Source organism: Macadamia integrifolia, chromosome 10, assembly GCF_013358625.1.
Source record: "Macadamia integrifolia cultivar HAES 741 chromosome 10, SCU_Mint_v3, whole genome shotgun sequence".
Lineage (NCBI taxonomy): Eukaryota > Viridiplantae > Streptophyta > Magnoliopsida > Proteales > Proteaceae > Macadamia > Macadamia integrifolia.
The window spans coordinates 19729797-19751364 of record NC_056566.1 but is presented as its reverse complement, the minus strand read 5'-3'; the positions used below and the strand labels follow the sequence as shown (position 1 = coordinate 19751364).

The 21568-nt window shown below is 37.8% G+C and overlaps 1 protein-coding gene and 1 pseudogene across 3 annotated transcripts in view; both read right to left on the bottom strand.

Annotated features, from left to right (window-relative positions):
- The window catches only part of LOC122091786, a 21987-nt gene extending 11088 nt beyond the window's left edge, over nucleotides 1–10899 (bottom strand). For all 3 annotated transcript variants that reach the window (XM_042661916.1, XM_042661917.1, XM_042661919.1), the window contains exons 1-8: nucleotides 10639–10899; nucleotides 10449–10526; nucleotides 5710–5793; nucleotides 5449–5601; nucleotides 4134–4202; nucleotides 3921–4047; nucleotides 1697–1769; nucleotides 1375–1491 (exon numbers count right to left, since the gene is read on the bottom strand). In XM_042661916.1, the coding sequence (XP_042517850.1) occupies nucleotides 1375–1491; nucleotides 1697–1769; nucleotides 3921–4047; nucleotides 4134–4202; nucleotides 5449–5601; nucleotides 5710–5793; nucleotides 10449–10526; nucleotides 10639–10728 (791 nt within the window). In that variant the 5' untranslated portion in view covers nucleotides 10729–10899. The remainder of the gene's footprint in view (nucleotides 1–1374; nucleotides 1492–1696; nucleotides 1770–3920; nucleotides 4048–4133; nucleotides 4203–5448; nucleotides 5602–5709; nucleotides 5794–10448; nucleotides 10527–10638) is intronic.
- A 2198-nt stretch (nucleotides 10900–13097) lies between these two features.
- Nucleotides 13098–20445, bottom strand: LOC122091628 (annotated as a pseudogene).
- Between the last annotated feature and the right edge of the window lie 1123 nt (nucleotides 20446–21568).

The window sequence follows — 21568 nt, the reverse complement described above, 5'->3', positions numbered from 1 at the left end:
AAAAAAAAAAAAAAAAAAAAAAAAAAAAAAAAAAAAAAATCAACTAAATTAAGCAAAGGCTAGTGGTGAGTTTCAGAAAGAGAAAAAGAATAACCAGTTACTATTTCCAACACCAAGATTATGCATTTCAGAATTTCACAATTGTACTCAAACCTTTAGTAGAACCCACTGTGCTAATCATATATGCTACATAGCGAGGTCATCTGGGTTTAGGGCTATAATACATTAGGCAGAGGTGAAAAGTGGATTTTTGCAGTCAAATGCTGTAAGAAAAGATAGGATGATCAAAGAGGTTATAATTAAAAAGATGTGAGAATAATTTAGAGTACCCATTAATAGTGCTCTGGGCCTCAATTGAATACCATGAAAAGCCAAAGACTAGTGGTGGACTCCAAATGAATGGGAACTTGAGGATAATTATGGGTTTCAGAAATGTTGCAGCAGTTACAGCACTAATGTGTATCCTAATTTTTATCACCATCCTAAATGCTTCACTTGACTCAATGTGCACTTATACATGTGAAGAAAACAATGTTACTTTAATAACTAGAATTCTAGATAACACTTGAAGGAAATAACTTCAATTGTCTTTGACTTACCATCCTATAAGAGTTAAATCACCTCACCAGCCTTTGTATAATTCACGAAAATCTAAATTTGATATTACCTTTTTCAGTTTAACACACAGAGAGAGAGAGAGAGAGAGAGAGAGAGATCAGGAAATAAGAGGTGGGGGGGAGAGAGAGTAAAGCTTGATACTGAATACCAAAAGAAAGTGCCAAGAAATACATTCTTCTACATGGAGAGGGGAAACTCCCACCACCTGAGGACCATGAGGTGATGCCATCACAAAATTCAACTTAAAGACACAAAGTTTGGTACTTTCTCCACTGCAATGTAATGGCTCCAGAATTTTTTCACTTAGTTGCATGAGAGCAATCCATATGATGTACAATTGTACAAAAGTAACCGCACACTTAGCACCTCCCCCTCCCCCCACAAAAAAAAAAAGTCGCACACAGGCGCACACATATTGGTGAAATATCTCAATTATGCATATAATCACCTCATCTAACAAGTATGGACAGCTTAACAACAAAGACTGAACCATAAAGCTAAACAGAGAAAAGACAAGAACACTTTGTTTAATTTAATGACCAATCACATGGCCAAGCAAAAGCCATTTAAACGTTCTGAATATTACCTTGAGGCTTTTTAGTTTTCAATGATTCTAGAAACTCCACTAGCAATCAAGCAATTGGAATAGGAAAATAGCCCGACTTAAAAAGCAGTTACAGCAGCATTTCACATTTCATGGAACTTGGATAAAAAATTTAGCTGATGAATGTCTTAAATTCAGATGAAAACCCTCACCATCCATCAGGAATGAAAAGTGCATCACCCGGATGAAGAATGGCAGTTTGTGAGTACTCCATCAAGTGTTTTGCTCTTGGATGAACAGAAAAGTCTGGGTTTTCTAGATTGACAGAGCTGCCCATAAATTTGAAAAGGAAAAAAAGCCAAAAGGTCAGGATATGAACTCCACATAAAAATAACTACTGTAACAGTTCCCAGTTAAATTGAACAAACTTCCCCCTGCCCCCTTCTCCCTCCTTAAGCTAGTTTATCATTCAGAAGAAAGGAAAGAATAAAAAAAATATAGTTGAGATCTCTGATGATCCAATGGATTGATTACCTATGGTTTGAGGCCTCTCCATAAATAGGCATTACGTACATCAATGGACTCACTGAAGGGGGCCATAAAACAACTGCAGTTACAGAAAGCAGTTAATGATTCATGATGATCTGTGCTGGTTTAAAAGTAGAAAACAAAGGAAAAGGGAAAACAAAACAAGTCTCATCTCGAAAACATGCGCCCACCAAGTACTTGTGTTTTCTCATTCCTTTATTTCCCAAGAGATCCCCTTCCCACACCATTAAGCATCTCTTCAGATAAAATTGTAAACATATTGTCAGAAAAAAAAAAAACTATGCCACCGCAACCTGTGTTGGGTAACAATGATTAATGTCAAATTTTTTTCTCTGCTCTCTCCTCCTATTTTTTGTTATTGATAATCTTATCAACAATGTTCACTAGAAGGAGGTGAAATTCATGCTGATAAGAGAAAGAAAAAGGCACCAAATACCAATCCAAAGAAAAGGAAAGTAACTAAAACAATTTATAGATAAAAAAAATAAAAATTCTTCCTGATTTCATAGTTCAAAACATCTACCGAAACTTCGACGAAATATTTCATTTTTATACAAGTGTCGAAAAGAAACAGCATGTGAATTGAGGGTTCTCCAATATTTTGGTTTTTTTTCACAGAAATGGACCATATTTCGGTGGTATAGTTCTACCATTTCGATTTGGACCAGGGTCAATGATGCAGTTCAGTTAAAGGAGGAGGAAATCCAGGACATGCACAAGAAGGGGCAAGAAGCTTTCAGTCCACAATTTTGGATTGAACCAGAATCTGACCTTGTTTTTTGTCCATGAGAGTACTGTTCACATGAGCACTGTTCACAGGGGGTTGATAGTTGACCGAAGATTATGCAGAGAAGATTTCAATGAAAGCTGTTCTAGAAAGTTTCTTGATGCAGATAAATCACCTAAATGGGCTTATTTTACTAAAAAACAGCTTTGGGTTGGGTTATGTGTGTGTTGACCCATTGATCAAATGTGTTTTCATTGTAATGGGCCACTTTAATGGGCCTATTATATGGATAGAAGCTAAGCCTACGAAATTAGTTTGTTTAGTGTCTTTCTTTACTTTATTTTAATTTTATTAAGTGTTTTTGTTAGGCTGGATTAGGATTCTATAAGTCCAGCCCTTTTTTGAGTCAGTTTCCTTCGTCATTTTAGTTTCCTAGTCAGTTTATGTTACCTTATTAGTTAAGTATTGATTTAGGCCTTTCCTTTTTAGTGTGAGTCTGTTTTTGAGTCTTCTACATAAGTTTGTAAGGGGCTACAGCCTGGTACATGAACTTTATTAATGGAGATTTTGGCTTGCACCACTGTGTTGATTCAGTAGGTTAGTTATGATGCTGATTCCATTCTCACAAGCCAGGTAGTAAAGCCTTTGTCATATCCTTTTTATTTCTACATATGTTAAAAAATGATGTTAAGAGAATTTTGTTCGTTAAGTTTGTTCCTATACGCAATTCTGTTGCGATTGATCTCTCACTAACTTTACGGGTTCGAGATCGATTCTACATTAGTCGAAAACGAAATCTTGAACTTTGCCTGATTTCCAAAACTTCAATCTCATGGCCTTTCATTTAGGGGTATGTTGAAGTCTTAGGATTATGCTTATACAAGACTAGAGCAATGGAACAATAATACATTACATGACATCAGTAATGCAATACCTGTAAGATTTGTTTATTTCATAGTAAAAGCATTATCCGAATATGTTAAGTTATCTATAGCATGAGGATGAGGAAAAATCAGCCACATCCATCCTAGCAGATACTTCTATTTGGAGTTGGATGGAATTTTTTAACAATGGAACAGTTTATTAAAACAGAACTAACTTCTGTCAAACTATCCACCTCTCAGAAAAATTGACAGCTATCAAGCTATGTCACCCCTTTTAGCCCGTTAGATACTTGCATTTTCAACATAAGTTTCATGACAGAAATAAAATGCTAACTCCTTGCCACATCTCGAGTAACATAGTCAATGTAAATTGATCTTTCTCAATTAATAATATACTAAATTAGACATTCTCATCAACATAAGCTTCTCTTTCCAAAAATGTAATACCATGCCAACGGATTGAGGGAGAAAGATATGGAGACATTGTCCAAGAGTACTTTTCCACTGCTCATCAATTACAAAATAACAAACCTGACAAATGGCAATTAGAGAGAGCAGAGGGGGGGGGGTGCAGGGTATTGGATGAGAACAGAACTACCTCTTTTACATCCAGCAACTACACATAGAAGGTTATGATGTGGATCATAGTGGGTACTGGATCTAGATTTTGAATTATTCATCCATATGTTAATAGATGCTAACACTTTTGCCTCCAAGAAAGTAGGCTGCACCGACCAAAGATAAATCAGAATATAATCTGAACTTCAACAGAAAAGAAATACAAAAGCAAATTTATGTTCAATATTCAAACCATTTGAATATCTTCTTTCAGAGTTTCAAGCTGAGACCTCTCCTGATTCTCCATATTTAAAATCGGTACCTGCATGAGCAATTCATGAACAAATAAAAATACATCCAATATCATAGAATCTATGAACAAGTTGCACTATATTACAACATGCTGGCCAGAGGTATACGAAACTTGGAAACAGGCTCTCCTACGAAGCATACAGGTAAGGCCACATACTTTGGCCCCTCCCAGACCCTGCAGTAGCAGGAGCCACGTGCACTGGGTTGCTCTTTTTTTTTTTTTTTTTTTTTTTTTTTTAATCATAGAATATATGAACATTCTACATCGACGATATTCACAGGGAGCAAACTACTATTATTGGCAAAATATAGAGAGAAAACTCAACAGAACGTAGAAAAGAAAGCAGATAAATCTAGTAGGCAGAACAACTAATAGCTGCACACTTGGAAGCATGAAGCGTCTCTGTGAACCACCTACACAACATACACATTAATGATGGGTTGTCATGCTTCAGTTTGTGAGACTGCCAGATCAATGATGAGTCGTCATGCCTTAGTTTGTGAGGCCATTACACGTCAATGATGGTTTCTCCTGCTTCAGTTCATGAGACAATCTTTTCTAGGCTTCTCCTTATTGCCACTTGTTAGTATTTTATGGAAAAACAAAGGAATGGTCACATTTATGAAACAGGTGTGGACTGGTTGACATTGTAAGAGAAATAGGCTTTGCTGATTTTTTGGTCACCAACTCCCAAAGAATATGAGAGAATCCAATTACACGCAAGGTGTCAAGTATCGATATGTATCAAACATATCAGTCTGATATGTAGCGGATTTGACCCTCTGTGACACAAAATAGAAAACGGTACAGAGGGGGAAGATAAAAAGGCATATGTATCAACCTGATTGTATCAATTGATACGACCTGCTACGAGTAGATAAGTAAGGTTAAGTAGCAAGACGAGCTTCTCAGAACTCACATGTGCAAAACCAAAAGTCTGTGGCTGATATTCTTTTCAAAATTCCGCTATTTGGTTTAAAAAAAAAAAAAAAAAAATCCATCAAGAAGCCTAAAACAACTCAGATGCATGGAGTTGAAGGTGATTTCTGATGAGAGCACTGGAAACTGTGCCTTATAATTTCTGTTTGATGTCAAAGACCAGATCTTAGATCGGTCTTTATTTTTCGTTCAATAACAGAACCTTTCACTCAAGTCCAGTAAATTTCAAGAAAAATTCCATTTCACTCTCTTTCAAATATTGGGAGAAATATATAAAGTAAAAGAAATAGGGATGGAGTTAAGGGATTTGCATCACCTGTGCTAAATAAAGTTGATAATGAGCATCTTGCTCTATGTTTGACCCTGTCAGCCCATGGCCTTCTGATTCAACACAAACAACAGAACTATCATCTGCATTTTGGAGATGCTGTTTGCAAGAGATGATGAAGGTCGAGAATGGCAATTGAACCTATTACAGAAAGGTGAAAAATATTCAAATATCATCTGAATTCAGTTTGAGGGTCAAGACATTTAACAGAATGTGCCAGGTAGCCCACAGTTTCTCTTATTTGAGTACCCTCTCATGGCTTCTAAGATCACCATAGAAAACTGGTGCTGATCTGGACAGCATGGCCTCAACAACGGAGGATCCTACTTGTTCCTGAAATTTCAAATTATGTTTTAAATTTATAAGACACTTACAGACCAAAAGAATATGAGAAGAATGTATCTTAAAAATTATCTAAAATATTAAAAAACTAAATATAAAAGAATAGGTGACCCACAAGCATACATTGATCATCACAGTATTGCCCTCTTCCTCCAAAAAATGAAGAACCACAAAGTATTCAGTCATAAAGTCATTTGAGACCACCATTCAGTCCCAAACTTGATAAAAAACTAACTTTATTTTTATAGAATATTTTCGATTTCTTGTTTGAGAAATACTGTCTTTGGCTCTAGAACTGAATCATTTCCTTCAATCTGAAAATAACTCAAGATTAAAAGGAAGGATGCTTGATTGGAATGCATCAGAATTTCCTTCTATGATCAACCAGTATAAACATCAACTAGTTCGAATTGGATCAGTTTCTACTTTCTCCTCAACAAATAAGTGCAGAGTGCAGACTATACTCCTACTTACTTTCATTATTAAATATTTTTGTTCATAGATAGAATATCTACCAATTTCCAATTGGGAATCGCCAAATATTCCTAGTTTGAATAATTCTACAGTAAAATTATAATCAACAAAAGAAAAAGTAAGTAGCCTTGACCCGAGTGGAAGTGCAATGTATCTAGAAACTTGGGATCATAAATGGATTTGGGTACCTAATGCAGATCAAGTATGAAGAAGAAAAGAAAGGACCAGCTGTCATTCAGCCAGGCCATCGAGCAGCCCATGGTCCACTTTAATGGGCCACAGAGTTAACTTTAATGGGCCAGAGTTAAGCCCATAATATTTCCAGATTCTGTGCTGCCCATGTACCTATTGAATAGAACCAATTCTGGTTGTCAGTTGGTGGATCCCATAACCATTTTGTGTGGATACGTTTTAGGAGATATTTAATTTACTTTCTAATTAGTTGTTGCTACTTTATCTAGTTTCCGTTTTTCTGTTAAGAAGCTATTGGTTAGATTTTATTTCGTATTTAGATGCTATTGTGATATATAATCTAGATTAGGATAGTTTCTAATTTATTTGGTTTGCAATCTGTAAGTGGTTCCCTCCCGCACATGAGGGAGTTTTCTGAACGCTATTAATAAAGAGAAGAGGCTCTCTTTAGGCCACGATTTGGGTTTTAAGGGAAAAAAAAAAACAAATAGAGAGCTTTATCTTTGTGATGAGAGAGTCAGTGTGGTGAGATGTCAATGACGAGATCCTAAGGTCTGTGAGAGACAGACCAAGGCCATAAGCGAGAGGCCTTGGTCATATCTCTTCCCCTCTTCTTCCCTTCTTCTCCACTAAGTTTTGTTTCTATTTTCATTACCCCGCAATAAACAAGCAATCAGAAAGTGTCGAAGGTTTGTTTCTCCATTTTTAAGTGCTGCTGATCTACTGAAGACTAGGTTATCAAGATCAAACAAATTTGGTCCTTGAGAGTGCAATCTCTTCCCTGCATCTGATTTCAAACACCTGGAACTCCAGATCAGTCCATTGGTTGCAGCCTAAATTTAGAAAATAAAAATACCCTTCTTAGAACCTCCCCCCACCCTCTCAATGGTTAGTTCAACCCAGTCCAATGGCTGGATTTGGTTATAGCAGTGAGTAACTATTCTGAAGCCTACTTTCTAATTTTAAGTTCCTTGATATCTGTAATCCAGCTAACAGATTTGGCAGAGATTTTGAAGAGGCACCACACTCGACTGAACTAGTTACCACATCAGAAGATTCTAGTTATTATTTCTGTTATCAGTCAGTTTTCTGGTCCAAAACCTATCCTCTGCCCTGCCAATTGGCCTGAAACTTATACTGTTGTTTCTTCTTTCAATGGACATCAACCTAAGGTACTTTTAAAGGTTAGTCCCCTTTGCTTTTCACCTCTGATCTCCTCTTTCATTACCTTATTTATTGGTAGAACTACTGTGAGTGGTGTAAACTTCGACCCTTACATTAGTACCATTTTGATCGCCTCTTCCATTATCTTTTCTATAGGTAGAACTACTATGAGTAGTCTAAACTTCAACCCTTATTTCTTTCTTCATATTGTAAAGAGAAGCAAAGCCCCTTTTCTGCTTCCTCTACACCTAATAAAGATAATTTGTTTTAAGTGTATTTACTTGCTAACATTTAAAAAACTTGCGGAGCTCAAAAATGTTCCACTTGAAGTGCTCTAAGTCTACAATAGATGATGCGAGACAAAAGCAAATGTAGAAATCATCTCTCATTTAGATGTGCACCATTTTGTGATCAAGCAACAAAAGACATTCAAGTATCTGGTTACTCACCGCTTCATGGATTGTCCAGAAAAACCTTGTCATGGCCCCTTCATGTGATAGTGATCAAGCATCTCATCGAATTATGCCATTTTTGTAGTACAAACTTACGAATAGGTAAGACAATTACTACTACACATCTCTATCGACAATGCCCTTCGGTTTAAATATCAGGTAACATTGACAAAATATCCACCATATTTTCCCTCTTATAGGATTGTTGTACGATCGGCTATGATGTATGGGGAAGAATGTTGGTGATGCAGATTCTTCACCAAACTAGGCTTGTTTTATTAGGAATAAGCTTAGGGTTGGTTTGTATACGTGTTGGGCCTTCAGTCCACGTGGTTTGGAGTGTATTGGGCTACTTTTATGGGTCTAAACTAGGGGTTCTAAGGTTGCATACGGGATTTAGTGATTTGTTTCCTTTTTCTTTAGTTTCCTTTTTAGATGGGGTTATTTAGTTTCTAATTTTAGTACCTACTTAGTTTCTAATTTTCAGTCATAAGTTAGTTTCTATTTCCAATTTTAGTAACTAAAGGACTTTCTATTTTGTAAGTTTCTATTTTTAGGTTTAGTAACTAGGTGAGTTTTCTTTTGTTTCCTATTTCAGTTTTTGGAAACTAAAGCTAGTTTCTATTTTATGTAACCCCTCATCATTATTATAAATAAAGGAGAGTTCTCATTAGTAGAGACACAATTTGATGAACAAAAAAAGATGCTACTGCGTTTCTCCTCTATGAGGGTTCTTTGTGTTTGATCAAAGAAGAAGGGTTTGGTGTTTGATCCAAGCGACTCCTTGCGGCGTGAAGTCCATGAGGTTTTCTTCAAGCTTTCTTATTTCTTTCAAGTTTGTTTTCAAGGTTCTACTGCTGTCAAAACAATCAGGTAAGGGTTCTAATTTGTGTACAGAATTTCTGGGTTAAGATTCTCTATTTTATCTACTGTTGGCCTAGCTGTTTTGGGAGTTCTGGCCATCCGATGGCCTTCTAATTTTGATCGAAGGCTAGTCCTATTCTGAAGGAAGTTCGATCCAATTTTGAAGCTAATCAGACCACTGGTTCCTGCTGAAGTGGACTGTTACTCAGTTCTGGCCGGTTATGGATTTTGCCCAGATCTGAATTCTGAATTCTGTTTTGTTTAAATCTGTATGGAACTTGACTGCTGCTATTATTCTCCAATCAGGTTGGACTTTCAAATCAGTCCTTAGATGTGTTATTAGTTCCTTGAAATACTCTGCTGAAAATTCAGAAGTTAATGCCATATTTCAGAACCTACTGTCAGAATCGAGTTCTGATTTGGTTATTTGGTCCTGATATGTTTTGATTCTGATCCTACTTATTCAATTACTCTATTTCTGTTGCTGGAACTTCTAATTGTTGATGCAAACTCTGTTTCCTGAAATTCCTGATTGTGGATCTGCTAATTTTGGTTTCTTCAAGGACTGTTGACTGGTTTAAGTTGGACTGTTGTTGTTGTTTACTATTGGGTGGTTTTGGTTGTTCTTAGTTTAAAAGTTCCTGCAGTCTTGGGTCTGGTTTGGCTGTCCAATCTATCCCTACATTAATTGGGCAGTTAAGAAGTGTCATATTGAGAAGCTATGTGTAGCAAAGATGAATATGTTAAGATAGATGTGCGGCAAAACTAAGAAGGATAAAGTAAGGAATAAACGTATTAGGGCTGATTTGGGAGTTGCCCCCGATCAATGACAAGCTCCGAGAAAGTCGTTTGAGGTGGTATGGACATGTTCAATGGCGACCTAGGGACGCCCTGATTAAGAGTGATAAGATTCCAATTGAAGGAGCTAAAAGAGCTAGAGGCAGGCCTAAAATGACCATAGGAGAACTTGTGAGGAATGACATACATAGTCTAGATCTTGTACCAAATATGACATCGGATAGAGCCTATTGGAGGGCAAGGATCCATGTAGCCAACCCCATTTAGGTAAGATTCTCCTGACTTGTTGTATTGTGCCTTTTTTGTCTTACCTCATTCATACTTTCCTTTTTCATTCTTACTCAGTTTTCCATACTTTGTTTTGTTTGGATTCATGTAGCCGACCCCATTAAGTTGAGATAAGGCTGAGTTTTTTTTTGTTGTTGTTGTTTAGCTCTTATAGAATTACACAATTCTTGCAGGATAATCATCACCTTAGGAGTACTATCCTACTCGAAATTCGTGGTCAACAATTAATTTCGTTCAAATTACGTAGCAGAAATCACAACGAAAACAACAATAATCGTATAAGATCAATGTTGAAATAAAAATAAGAGAGAAAAATAACAATCAGCAAATGAGGCGTAACACAAGATGAATACTTGTTCGGTAACCTAAGCATCCGACACAGAAAATATTAAACGAAGCAAAGCAGGAGAAAACCTGTAAATAGTCGAGTCCGGTATTAGATGGATTCCACTTGGAAATGGCTTCCCAATCCTTGATACAGCCGTGAAATACCTTTTCACGAATAAACAAGAAAAATCAAATGCGTCAGAGAGAGAGTAATGTTTAAGAATAACTTTTTGAAGATAATAAGAAGAAAGAATGATAGTGAGTGAGTTCAAATAACCGCAGGGGCATTTCTCGATTCAATCTGCGATGCGAATACTTCAGGCGAAGGAATTGAATCGAATTGTTGGATTCGCAGAGCTTCATCCATTTCCTTTACTTGATTCCTTCTACAACATACACTTCACCGCAGTCGCCCAAGTCAGAACTAAGAACTAAGAACTACCAAGGACTCCTCTTGGCTCTTGCACAACCTGCGATCCTCATGGCGTACTTTTTCAAACTTTATTTGATGGGAGTCTTCGACTCTCGAGTCTCGAGACTCTCGACTAGAAGTGAAACGAACCTTGCGGTGCATGTCGCCAGTATCCCCACTTAGAAACAATCGCTACAATGTCGCGCACCCTACGCCCAGACAGATTTCTAAGGCTCCATTTGGCAACGTTTCAAGATACGCATTGAAAAGGAACAAAAAGCGTTTGATAAACGGTTTCGTTTCACTTGTTTTCAGAAATAGAAATAGAAATTTCTACCTATTTATGGTTCAAGAAACGACACAGGCGAAACAAATTCTGAAAACAACTCGTGGCCATTCTTTTGTTGGTTACTATCAACTTCCAGAAACATGATTTATCTGACACCTTCAATTCCGTTTATGTTTTTAGAAATGGAAAATTATGTTTCTGTTGTTTCTTGAAATAGAAACGGCAAAAATACTATCAAACGCGCCCTAAGATTCAACCCAATTAACCCCTGGTTGAATGTCGTATGCCTCCCCGGTCCTTGTTGGCGTGGTTTACCCCTATAATATACATTGTTACCTAGTCGCACATCCTTACGTACAGACACAGAGGTGGCAAGAAGACCACCATGCCCCCTAATTGAATGGATGTGCATAGGAGTGTCAACCGGTCAGATCGAGCCTAATCGGGGTTGACCACTTGGAAGCTTTGCACCATGAACACCCGTTTATCTAAACGGGTCTAGCTTTGGGGGACATGGTATGATTTATAATTGAATCGGTCTATATCGGGTTTTAATCGAGCTTCCGTAAACAAGCTTTAACCTGGCTTTAACCTAGCTATGGACTTATTTAAGTCTAAATGGGCTTTAAAAGTGCCCATTCTAAAACTCTATTCTTAAATAGGTTGAAGGCTTAAAAAAATGTGACACAAATATTTAATAAAGAAGATAAGTGATATGAGATTATGGTTGTTATTTTTTTTTTTAGAAGAAAAGATTATGATCATTACAACTTACAAAATAAAGCTTAATTAAATAAAATCCTACTACTAAGCAAAGGGTAAGAAAGCTTAATTAGTTTCTTACTAGTAGTGGCAAAATAGGAATTTTATGTAGTATTAAAGGGGGTCAGGCTAGGTCGGGCTATAACGAGTCGGTTCAAGTCGACATATAAAAACATGTCAGTTCGATCGAGCACCCGACGGGCTAGCTACCCGCACCGTGAACGCCCGTAGCTCTACACATTTATTAATCAGGCTAGTCCAAGTCGGGCCATAAACATGTCGGGCGTGGTCGGGCCTACCAGTGCGGGCTGACAATTGACACCGTAAGATGTGCATCTCCCCTGGTTAGTCCTATCGCCCCTATTTCTATATGAAAATTAATTCATTTTGGGGAAAAAGAACGCCACTAGACTATGTCAAGTATAGTAACGCCCCTATGTAAGAAATTTTGGAGTTAATGTTAAAGTTATATGGTTAATGATTACATATTTTTTTTTTTAAATATGAAAATTTCACTTCCCTTCCCTTTAATTCCCCTTACAACCAAACATAGCCTGAGGAAACTCATCAGGGATTGGGCTGGATCAGATCAGCAGCTGCCAGTGTGGTCTCTGCTCCCATTCTCTAAATCCTTGAACTCATTGTAAAGGGTATAAAAATGAGACTGTACCTGGGTCATTGCCCTAAGCGCAAAGATGGAAGTGAACGGTACTTTCAAGGAAGAGATTTACCATCAAATAACTGAGTTTCTAGATTTCTAGATAATCCAGCTGCAAGCCTCCAACTGCAAAAGGACCATTTCAAGGAACACCCAAAAACATGGGTGGATATCATCACAATTAAGGTTGGTCATAAGCCATTCTTACCAGTTTTATGTTATAGAAGGCTTCGCCTTCTCCATATTTGCCCTTGGGCTGTACCCAAGGATATGCAAACAAGCTTGTCCCACAGGCATGGCATTCCTCACTAATGTTCATTCCCCAAGGGCATGATTGTGCCCAAGGATATGATTGTGCTTAACAATCATAGGAAGGATCATATGAAAGAGGTACAGTGAGATGCCAAATTCTTTTCCATATGGTTCCCACATTATTAGAGACCGTCCCTACGGCAACCAAGTAGGCAGACTTACAAGTAAATTCTCCATTCCTATCCTAGACTCAGATGAAAGGTAATTCCACAAGGGTGGTATCCCCTGAACCACAAAGGTGATTAAAATATCAACATATAAGCTATGTTGTTGCAAGAAGACAACAACAACAACAACAATAACAGCACAGGAAAGATCAAATCAAATAGGCCGTTGTTGCATACCCCAACAAAACATACAATCATCACTGTGTTTTTCACATCAAAATTATAAATGTCCCAGTATCATTCTGGAAACGATGGCAGGTGATTCAATAGCTCAGACAAATACAAATAAAATTCTCCAAAATGAGTTTTTCTACCATCTTAAATGGAATTATTACCATAAATCAGATTCAAGACTCAGATCTTGTACACTTCAAGTAACATGGACCAAATTCCTGAAGACTATTTAGTGGAGAACTAGGAATCCTTTGGAGGTGTATTTGCAAACTTCCACGTGGACTGCAGCATACTATCATAGGTTCTAGAACCCGATACCACATCAATAGGAACTGCATCAGAAATCTCTTTCAAATCTTCTTCTGTCAGCTTTGCCTTCACTGCGCCAATATTATCATCAAGGTTTTTAATTTTGGTTGTTCCTGGAGAATTAACAAGGACATCATTAGCAAGACCATTTCAGATACATCACAAATTTCATGCAAACGAACGCAGTTAAACATATCTTTAAAAATTTTATTCTGATTTGGGATTGAGAAACTACAAACTACCAACAGTAACAAAAAAAGGCATCCTTTTCCAAGCAGAATGTTTTAGTGCTGGTTTTGGGAATATCAGAATGAACCCTCAGATACATGGTTCTACTTTGAAGTCAAGCGACACTACATCTCAGTTTGGTATCATGACTTGACAATCTACTTTGGAAATTTATTTGAAACACGGTACGGGAAAGAAGAAACAGAAATTTTTAATTAATGAAGGATTCATGCTCTCAAAGCAGTAATCAAATGAAAATCATCAAGCAAATTAGAGATTCCAGATTCCTTCTTTTTTGTTGATAAGGCATAATTTTTGAGAAAGAAAAAAAATAGCTAGGATACAACAAAGGAATGCCAACTACATGACATCCAACACAAACCCGAAACACACTACCACCGATAAAATACCCAACAGTTTTAGAAATATTCTGTATACCTTCTGTTCCAGAGAAATGATAAAAAAAACACTCACCTGGGATAGGGACCACATCATTGCCTTGATGGAGAATCCATGCTAGTGCTAGTTGAGCAGTGGTGCATCTATACTTTGAAGCCAAGTTCTCCATCCGTGTGTAAAGAATTTTGTTCTTATCGAAGTTCTGTCCTACGAACCAAGGATGTGAAACTAACACAGAAGGGCGGCCATCAGCTCAACAAGCTCATCTACCCATGCAGAATGTGTAATCCCAGCCGAAGCAATTGGAAGCGAAATGGGAAAAGACCTAAACAACGACCCAATTTTCATACCAAGGAACTGCTTGCTGGTAGACTTTCAACAACTGCCTTGCCACCAAAAAAGCCACGACCAAGAGGACTGTAAGGCACAACCGCAATACCAAGTTCTCTGCATGCCAAAATATACATGGAAATCACTTGCATATTTTGATGGAAGTCGGGGGAGAAAAAAAGAGCGGGGGCGGGGGGGGGGGGGGGGGGGATGGGGAGTGGGGGGTGGGGGCGGGGGAAGAGAAGTAACTGGACAGTTTTAAGTCTACTGAGTGATGATTCACTGCCAGCATACTTCAAGATTTAAGAGATGTTTCAGAAATTTAAACTTCAACTGGCCTTGCCTAGAGTAAATTGGGGTATAAAAATGAAAGTTCAAGTAACAAAGAAAGGAATATCAAAAAAGTCCAAAAAAAAAAAAAAAAAATTTAAGTACAAGGGAAATTTACATCCACCTCCCCTGCCGTTTGCCGTTATTACATCCACCCCCCTCGCGTTTCATTTATTACAAATAAAACCATGCTCAACTAACACCGTGAGTGAGGTGTTACTTTTGAAATTGAAAAGACTATTTCACCCTTATAATATCTTTACCTCAAACATCCTAAGTCAATGACCATTGTACCCATATTACATCTTCAACCCTAAAATCCCAAACTTGGCCTTGAATCCTAGCCGCTGCCCCCTTCAACTTCACCGTCTCTGTTCACAACGGCCGTGGAGGGCGACCGGCGAGTTTAATCTCAACACTCGCACTAATTTAAACTTAACTTCTTGTCTTAATTTCATAATATCAATTCCTTCCAACTGAGCTATTTTGATGGGCTGATTCATCATTCTTTCTCGGTTTATTTCTTCATTTTCATTCATTCATTCTAAACTACATAGCAGGCCACTGTTGCAGCCATATTCAGGTAAGAAGACATCGCAGGTTTACAGGTCCATTTCTTGTATTTACCTTACTCTCTGTTTGGCCTTAGCAAATGCGAAACTGGTGAATCTAAGCTTCAAAGATATCAGTCGCCCATGGAAATGGGCTGGAAGTTCATGTACTTTCCATTAATAAGAATATGTAGCCATAGATGTGAAGTTATCAAATCTTCAAGTGTAACCCCACAAGAACACCGAACATTCTTCATTCAATAATATTTAATTCCCTTTTTTTTTTTTTTTTTAAGTTCCCCAAAACCTACTTAACTGAACTTGAAGAGTATCAATCACTTCCGCTCAACTCGTTTTAACATTAGGGAGAGTCCATAGAGATATCAGTTGATAATCAATAAAGGATGGAGGAGACTTGTCAACATATTTGAATCAACCCACTCAAATGAACTATAGAACAGAACGATGCAGTACAATCATTAACATTTCTATTGTGAAGGTAATAGATTCACTAATACCCCCATTACTCATGCTAAAACCGTATCAGAAATCCAGATGGAGAAAGCAAAGAAACCATAACGGGTGAAGGAAAAGAAAAATCGCAAAACCCAAGAAATTGCGGGGGATAGAGAAATGTGAAAACAAATGTATTCAGGCCATTGTCTTCAACCAAGCTGGGTGAGCTTTGACTCAGGAGGGTTTTGTTCGATCTTTATTCCCATTTTCTCAGTCGCCGTTACTTCTGCTCTTATCCCAAAAGAAGAAGGCCTTCGGTGCTTGGTTTGGAGTTGACCTTTGCAAACGGAGAGGAAATCAGAGAGACAGAGAGGTTGGTTAGAGAGTTTTTGTTGGAAACAAAGACGGCTGCTTGATTTATAATCGCCAAACTCACCGGCTGCCATGAATAGAGACGGCAAAGTTGAAGGGGGCAACAGCTGGGGTTCAGGATAGTTTGAGATTTAGGGATGAAGATGTATTAAGGGTAAAATGGTCATTGACTTAGGATGTTTTAGGTAAGGTTATCATAAGGGTAAGATAGTCTATTCAATCTCAAAACTAACGCTTCACTCACGGTGTTAGCTGGGCATGAGTTTATTTGTAATAAACGAAAAGCGAGGGGGGTGGATGTAATAAGGATAAACGGCAGAGGTGGATGTAACTTTTCCCTAAATAGAAATACCCTAAACATTAGAGGGGGGGGGGGGGGAAGAAATATTATGATAGAGGTTCTATGAGAAGGATTGCAATTTTAAAGAACCTGCAAAGTGGGATTATCTCTTCCTCAATGTCGCGTGTCCACAGGGACCATTCCATTTGCACAGCAGTGATAGGATGAACTGCATGTGCCCTCCTAATTGTGTCTGGACTGGCTTCAGATAAGCCAATGTATTTTATTTTTCCCTCTTCCACCAACTTCTTAATTTCCCCCATCTACCTTTGGAAAAAAATAATAGCCAATCAGACAGAGATAAAGTCATTGTCAAACAAGAGGAATTAGGTCAAATTCAACATTTAAGATGAAGGAATTATTTTCCAAATTCAACCTCTTAGAAAACTAAAGCAGGAGAGTGAAATACATACAGTTTCCTCAATAGGTGTAGATTTGTCCACCCGATGTTGATAAAAGAGATCAATATAGTCCACATCCAAACGCTTGAGGCTCACCTCACAAAAAACACGGACGTATTCAGGAATACCATTAACTACCACTCCTGTTAGCTCCATTCTTACAATACCAAATTTTGTTGCTAGCTAGATCTTTTCTCGAGGCAATTGCTTCAATGCCTGCAAAGATTTAAGATCCTTTTATTGAGAACTAAAAAAACTCCTTCCTGAACCAGCTACAATGAATAGAACGAGACACCAAGCAAAATGCAAGTTATGTTCAAACAAGGGCCACCTGTTCCTATTGCAGTGATTTTCTCATCTACTTTTCACCAAATAGTTGAATCACTAATGGTTAAAAGAAGCTTCATCTGGAATTAGAATGGGGATTATCACATATATCCATAGCTTGTAGGCATCTATCCCCTACAAGCCTACTTTATTTAAAAACCAATAAAATGCAAAAGGACCAAACACAATTTTCTAGAAAAGGTCATGCTCATTCATCAATCAATCAGGAAATGGCAATTACTGGTTTAATATTCTAGCACAGAAGCATAAATATTCAATTTATCAAGATCATGCATGGACACATCTACCTTTCCAACCAGGACTTCATTAGCATGGGCTCCATAAACATCAGCTGTGTCAAAGAATGTGATTCCTTTACTAAAAGCTTCTTTGAGGATTGAAATTCCAACATCGTCAGAGACAGGAGCATTGTACATTCCAGTTAGTCCCATGCATCCAAACCCCAACTTTGAGACCTGGAGGGTGTAGAGAGAAAAGGAAGAATTAGAAACAAAATACTACTGTTGAAGTGGTGTTATGGAAACAAAATATTCTACTGTACATTCCGATTATGACCGCCTCCACACTCACCCCTCCCAGGACCCCGCATAGGCGAGACCAGCACTGGGTAATGGCCCTTATTTATCTTCTTTGTTGACACAAACAGAGAATCTCAATCACTCTTCAGCCACATGATGGTAGCAGAGAGATTCTTGTTGGAATACTTTAATTTTCATTTCATTGTAAATACTTCCCTGTTCTTATCTCTCTTGTTTCCCTCACCCATCATCAGGAACCCAAAAAAAAAAAAACTCTTGTTGCCTTTTGTAGATACCCTTGACAGAGAACTGAATTGAGATTGCTTTCTTCTTGAGATTTTCATCTATTTTCCATCAGTTTTTGCTCCTCAATAATAATCCAATTTTGCAACCGAAGCTCCTTATATCACTTTCTACCTAAGTAAACAGGAATGCATGTGCATGGAGTCTCATGTTTCTACAGAGAAGACTGCTAAAACTTGTGGGTAGCATTAAAATTCTTCAATGGAATAATAGGATAACCCATTGATTCTTTTTCTTTACTCTTTTTTTTTGGGGGGGGGTGAGGAGGGGAGGAGAGAGGGGGTGTAGGGGAATGGAATGCATTGCATGAGAGACAAAGGAACCAAAAAAGAAAAAGCGAAAAAGGGATTGGAATGAAGATTTTACTCGTCAGAAAGTTTCATTATCTTACAATTATCTGACTTTTTAGCAGAAAGCTTTGAAAATCCAAGTTTTGAAAAAAATAAGAAGATATGTCTCTTTCATAAAGCAAAGACCTTGCGCGAGAGGTTTCTGTTGAACTTAAAATCTGGTTTTTGGTTCCTGCCCAGTTACAGCACCCTGCAATTCCAGTTTCTCCTTAAGTTAGGTTTCAGATCAGACCTGCCTTAACAGCAAATCTAAGTATCTAACCTGGATTGGGCTTAAACTTTGAAGATACTTTCTCCAATATAAAAACTCCAATCGACCAGAATTTTGAGTACATCAGACCAGAAAATCTGGGTTATTGCAGTTTCCCTAACTTACTATTTTGTGTGTCCCAATTTCTATTTTCTGTTCACATCTGTTATTCCTGATCCAACATTCTAACCATTGTATCTTCTTGGTTTTTGAAAGGTTGAATCAGCAGGCCATAATCGTCCGCCGACCAGCTTTGGTCTAAATCAGGAACTTGAATATTGAGTTATTAATCATCTCCCTGTTCTGTCTTGTTTTACCTAATGGGTTTCAAGGCCACTCTGTCCCTGTGGTTTTGTTTCCTATATCTGTCCTGACAGGTTAGTGAAATGCATCATATTGGCTCTCAATTTCTTTGAAATGAACCTCCTGACTCTTTAAGAAAAAGCAAGATGAAAACCTTAAGGAATTTTAAGAGCTATAATATGTTCAAACAATTCAGCCCTTTGGGTAAATGTATGACATAAAATCCAGTGTACAGGAAACACTTCTATAAAAGTAGATCAATAATTGTGATAGCTTCAAAGTGGATCAAGAACACAAATTTCCACTGTAAGTAACATTATAACACAACAAAGGTACAGCCGTACAGACAAGAATTACAAGGATGAAAGTAACCCATTAAATGGATAAAAAGCAAATTCTATACATTCACGAATAGATTTCTTAAAGCCATTGGCAGAAAATGAAAACTATAGTAACCAGACCCCAGCTTATCAACACTTCCCCATGTCTCTGCCAGGACCAGAAAAATGGGAAAGTGGCATTTCCAAGTTATTTAAAACATATCTCTACAAATGTGAAAAGGGAACAATTTTCAATTCATAATAAATGACAACTTGGTTTCGAAGCCCTTGTAGAGGTAGCTTGAGAAAAACCAGAATATACAATTTCATTATATTAGTGATCTATCTAAGCTAAAACTAAAAGCACTCTTTCACTAACTTCAACAATGACTATGCTTATAGGGAATATTTCATGCTTTAAGAAGGTTGTATAGTGATCAAAACTTCGGCCAATCAACTTCTTTGCCAGAACATGATGTATGTATTAATATTCCTTCATTTTAACCTCAAGGGAACTTTGGTGGTAAGTGAGATTCTCTTATGCTATCCAGCAATACTTTACTCAACAGCACTAGAAGACTTGAAATCAGTATTGAGTTATTGAAGAAAATGGCCTAGTTCTTTATCCAATTTTTCAACAATAATGTGATTGGGGATTGAAAACCAACATGAATTTTTGAAACAGTAGTAGGAGATTTTACATCCACAATTAGTAATTTTTATTTTTTATTTTATTTTATTTTTGTGGGGGTGGGGGTGGGGAGAAGGGGAAGCTGTCCTTCTCATTCATCTGAGAAAATACACAAAGATGCGTATTGAATTGCCTCTGAAACCCTAACATCCAGGATATGATATCATTTCAGAGAAGAAAGGAAATCCAACTCATGTAAGGGATGAGCATTATTAACCAAAAGAAGAAATTTACTATTAGGAAAATTCTGGAAGATGAGGCAACCAAGTGAAGGAGGGCTTTACCTCAAATCCCTGAGTTCCTAGCTTCACCTTTGGGATTTGAACTGTCTGCTCTTCCCCCATTTTCTTTTCTAAATATATTCACTTTTCCTTTTCCAAAGCCGAATATGATAGCTAATCTGATACTGAAAGTGTACTACTGCACTCTTAACGGTGCTACGAAGAAGAAGATGAAGATAAAGAAGAAGCAGAATCTCTTGAAGTAGAAGGTAGAACGTGGAGGTAGGTAGGATGGTTAGGTTCGAACTGGCGAGTCGCCTTCCTAACAAGCTCCCAGGTCCCCCACCACGGCCCCATCTACATGTCCTATGAACCACCACGGATGTATTGGGATCGGTATCCGTCTCCAATACCGATACGGATCAGCTGTATCGATCCGTATCAGTCCAGTACTGGATCAAAACACTGTTTTTCCATTGAAAAACCACATTCGTGCCAAATGGGACGATCCGTATCAGTTAGGTGGCCGATATTGATACTGGATACGGATGTCAGATGGCCATACAATCAATCCAATCCGGTTCCAAATGACCAGAATCGGCCAAAATCGTAAAACCCTGGGCTAGGATCAACCTTCTCAAAAAGCGAGTTATTACATGGGTTGGGTTCAGGGACAGATTTTGATCGTAAAGGTTAATATGCTGATCTCCCCAAGCATGAGTTGAAGATGTTCTCGCATTAGCAACAAGGTTGGTAGCTTAGTAGAAGGAAGTCCTTACCTCATCATCGTTTGAGTCGACTGATTGTGGATTTGAGTCAACATGTCCCACTTTTATTTGTTGGTTCTGCGAAAGCGTTGCTTGTTATATATGTGGGCTTTGGTCGGAAGGCTATGATCACTACCATAGAGCATCTTTTTTATTATCAGAAAAAAAAAAGAAAAAAAGATTCCTTCTTTATTTCCATTGGTCCATATATTTATGTATGCCTGACTTATAAGATAATGTTCTTTTTCCTATATCTGAACCCATGCAAAATCCTCAATTGCCCTTACAAACGAAAGTAATGTAATTTAGCATTATTTGTGATCAATCCATAAGCTAGCCGATCTAATATGGACATTTCATATCAAGAAACCTTAGAATATAGGGTTCTTGAGGAACCAAATCCTCTCAAGTGTGTTAGTGCGCTTAATATGCATTTGATGACTAAAGATGCATGTCAAGGTGCTGCCAACCATCCTATTACACTGGGCGTTGAGGCACTAGAGAGGATCCGGGACTCCGGCCCTCCGGACTAATTCTAGCTTATGCCATCCCGATTTCACGTTTTGAAACGCTGTCCCGCTTTATTTGTGATGCTATCCATGACATCACCAGTCTTTTTTTTTTTTTTTTTGGTACAAGTCTTTTT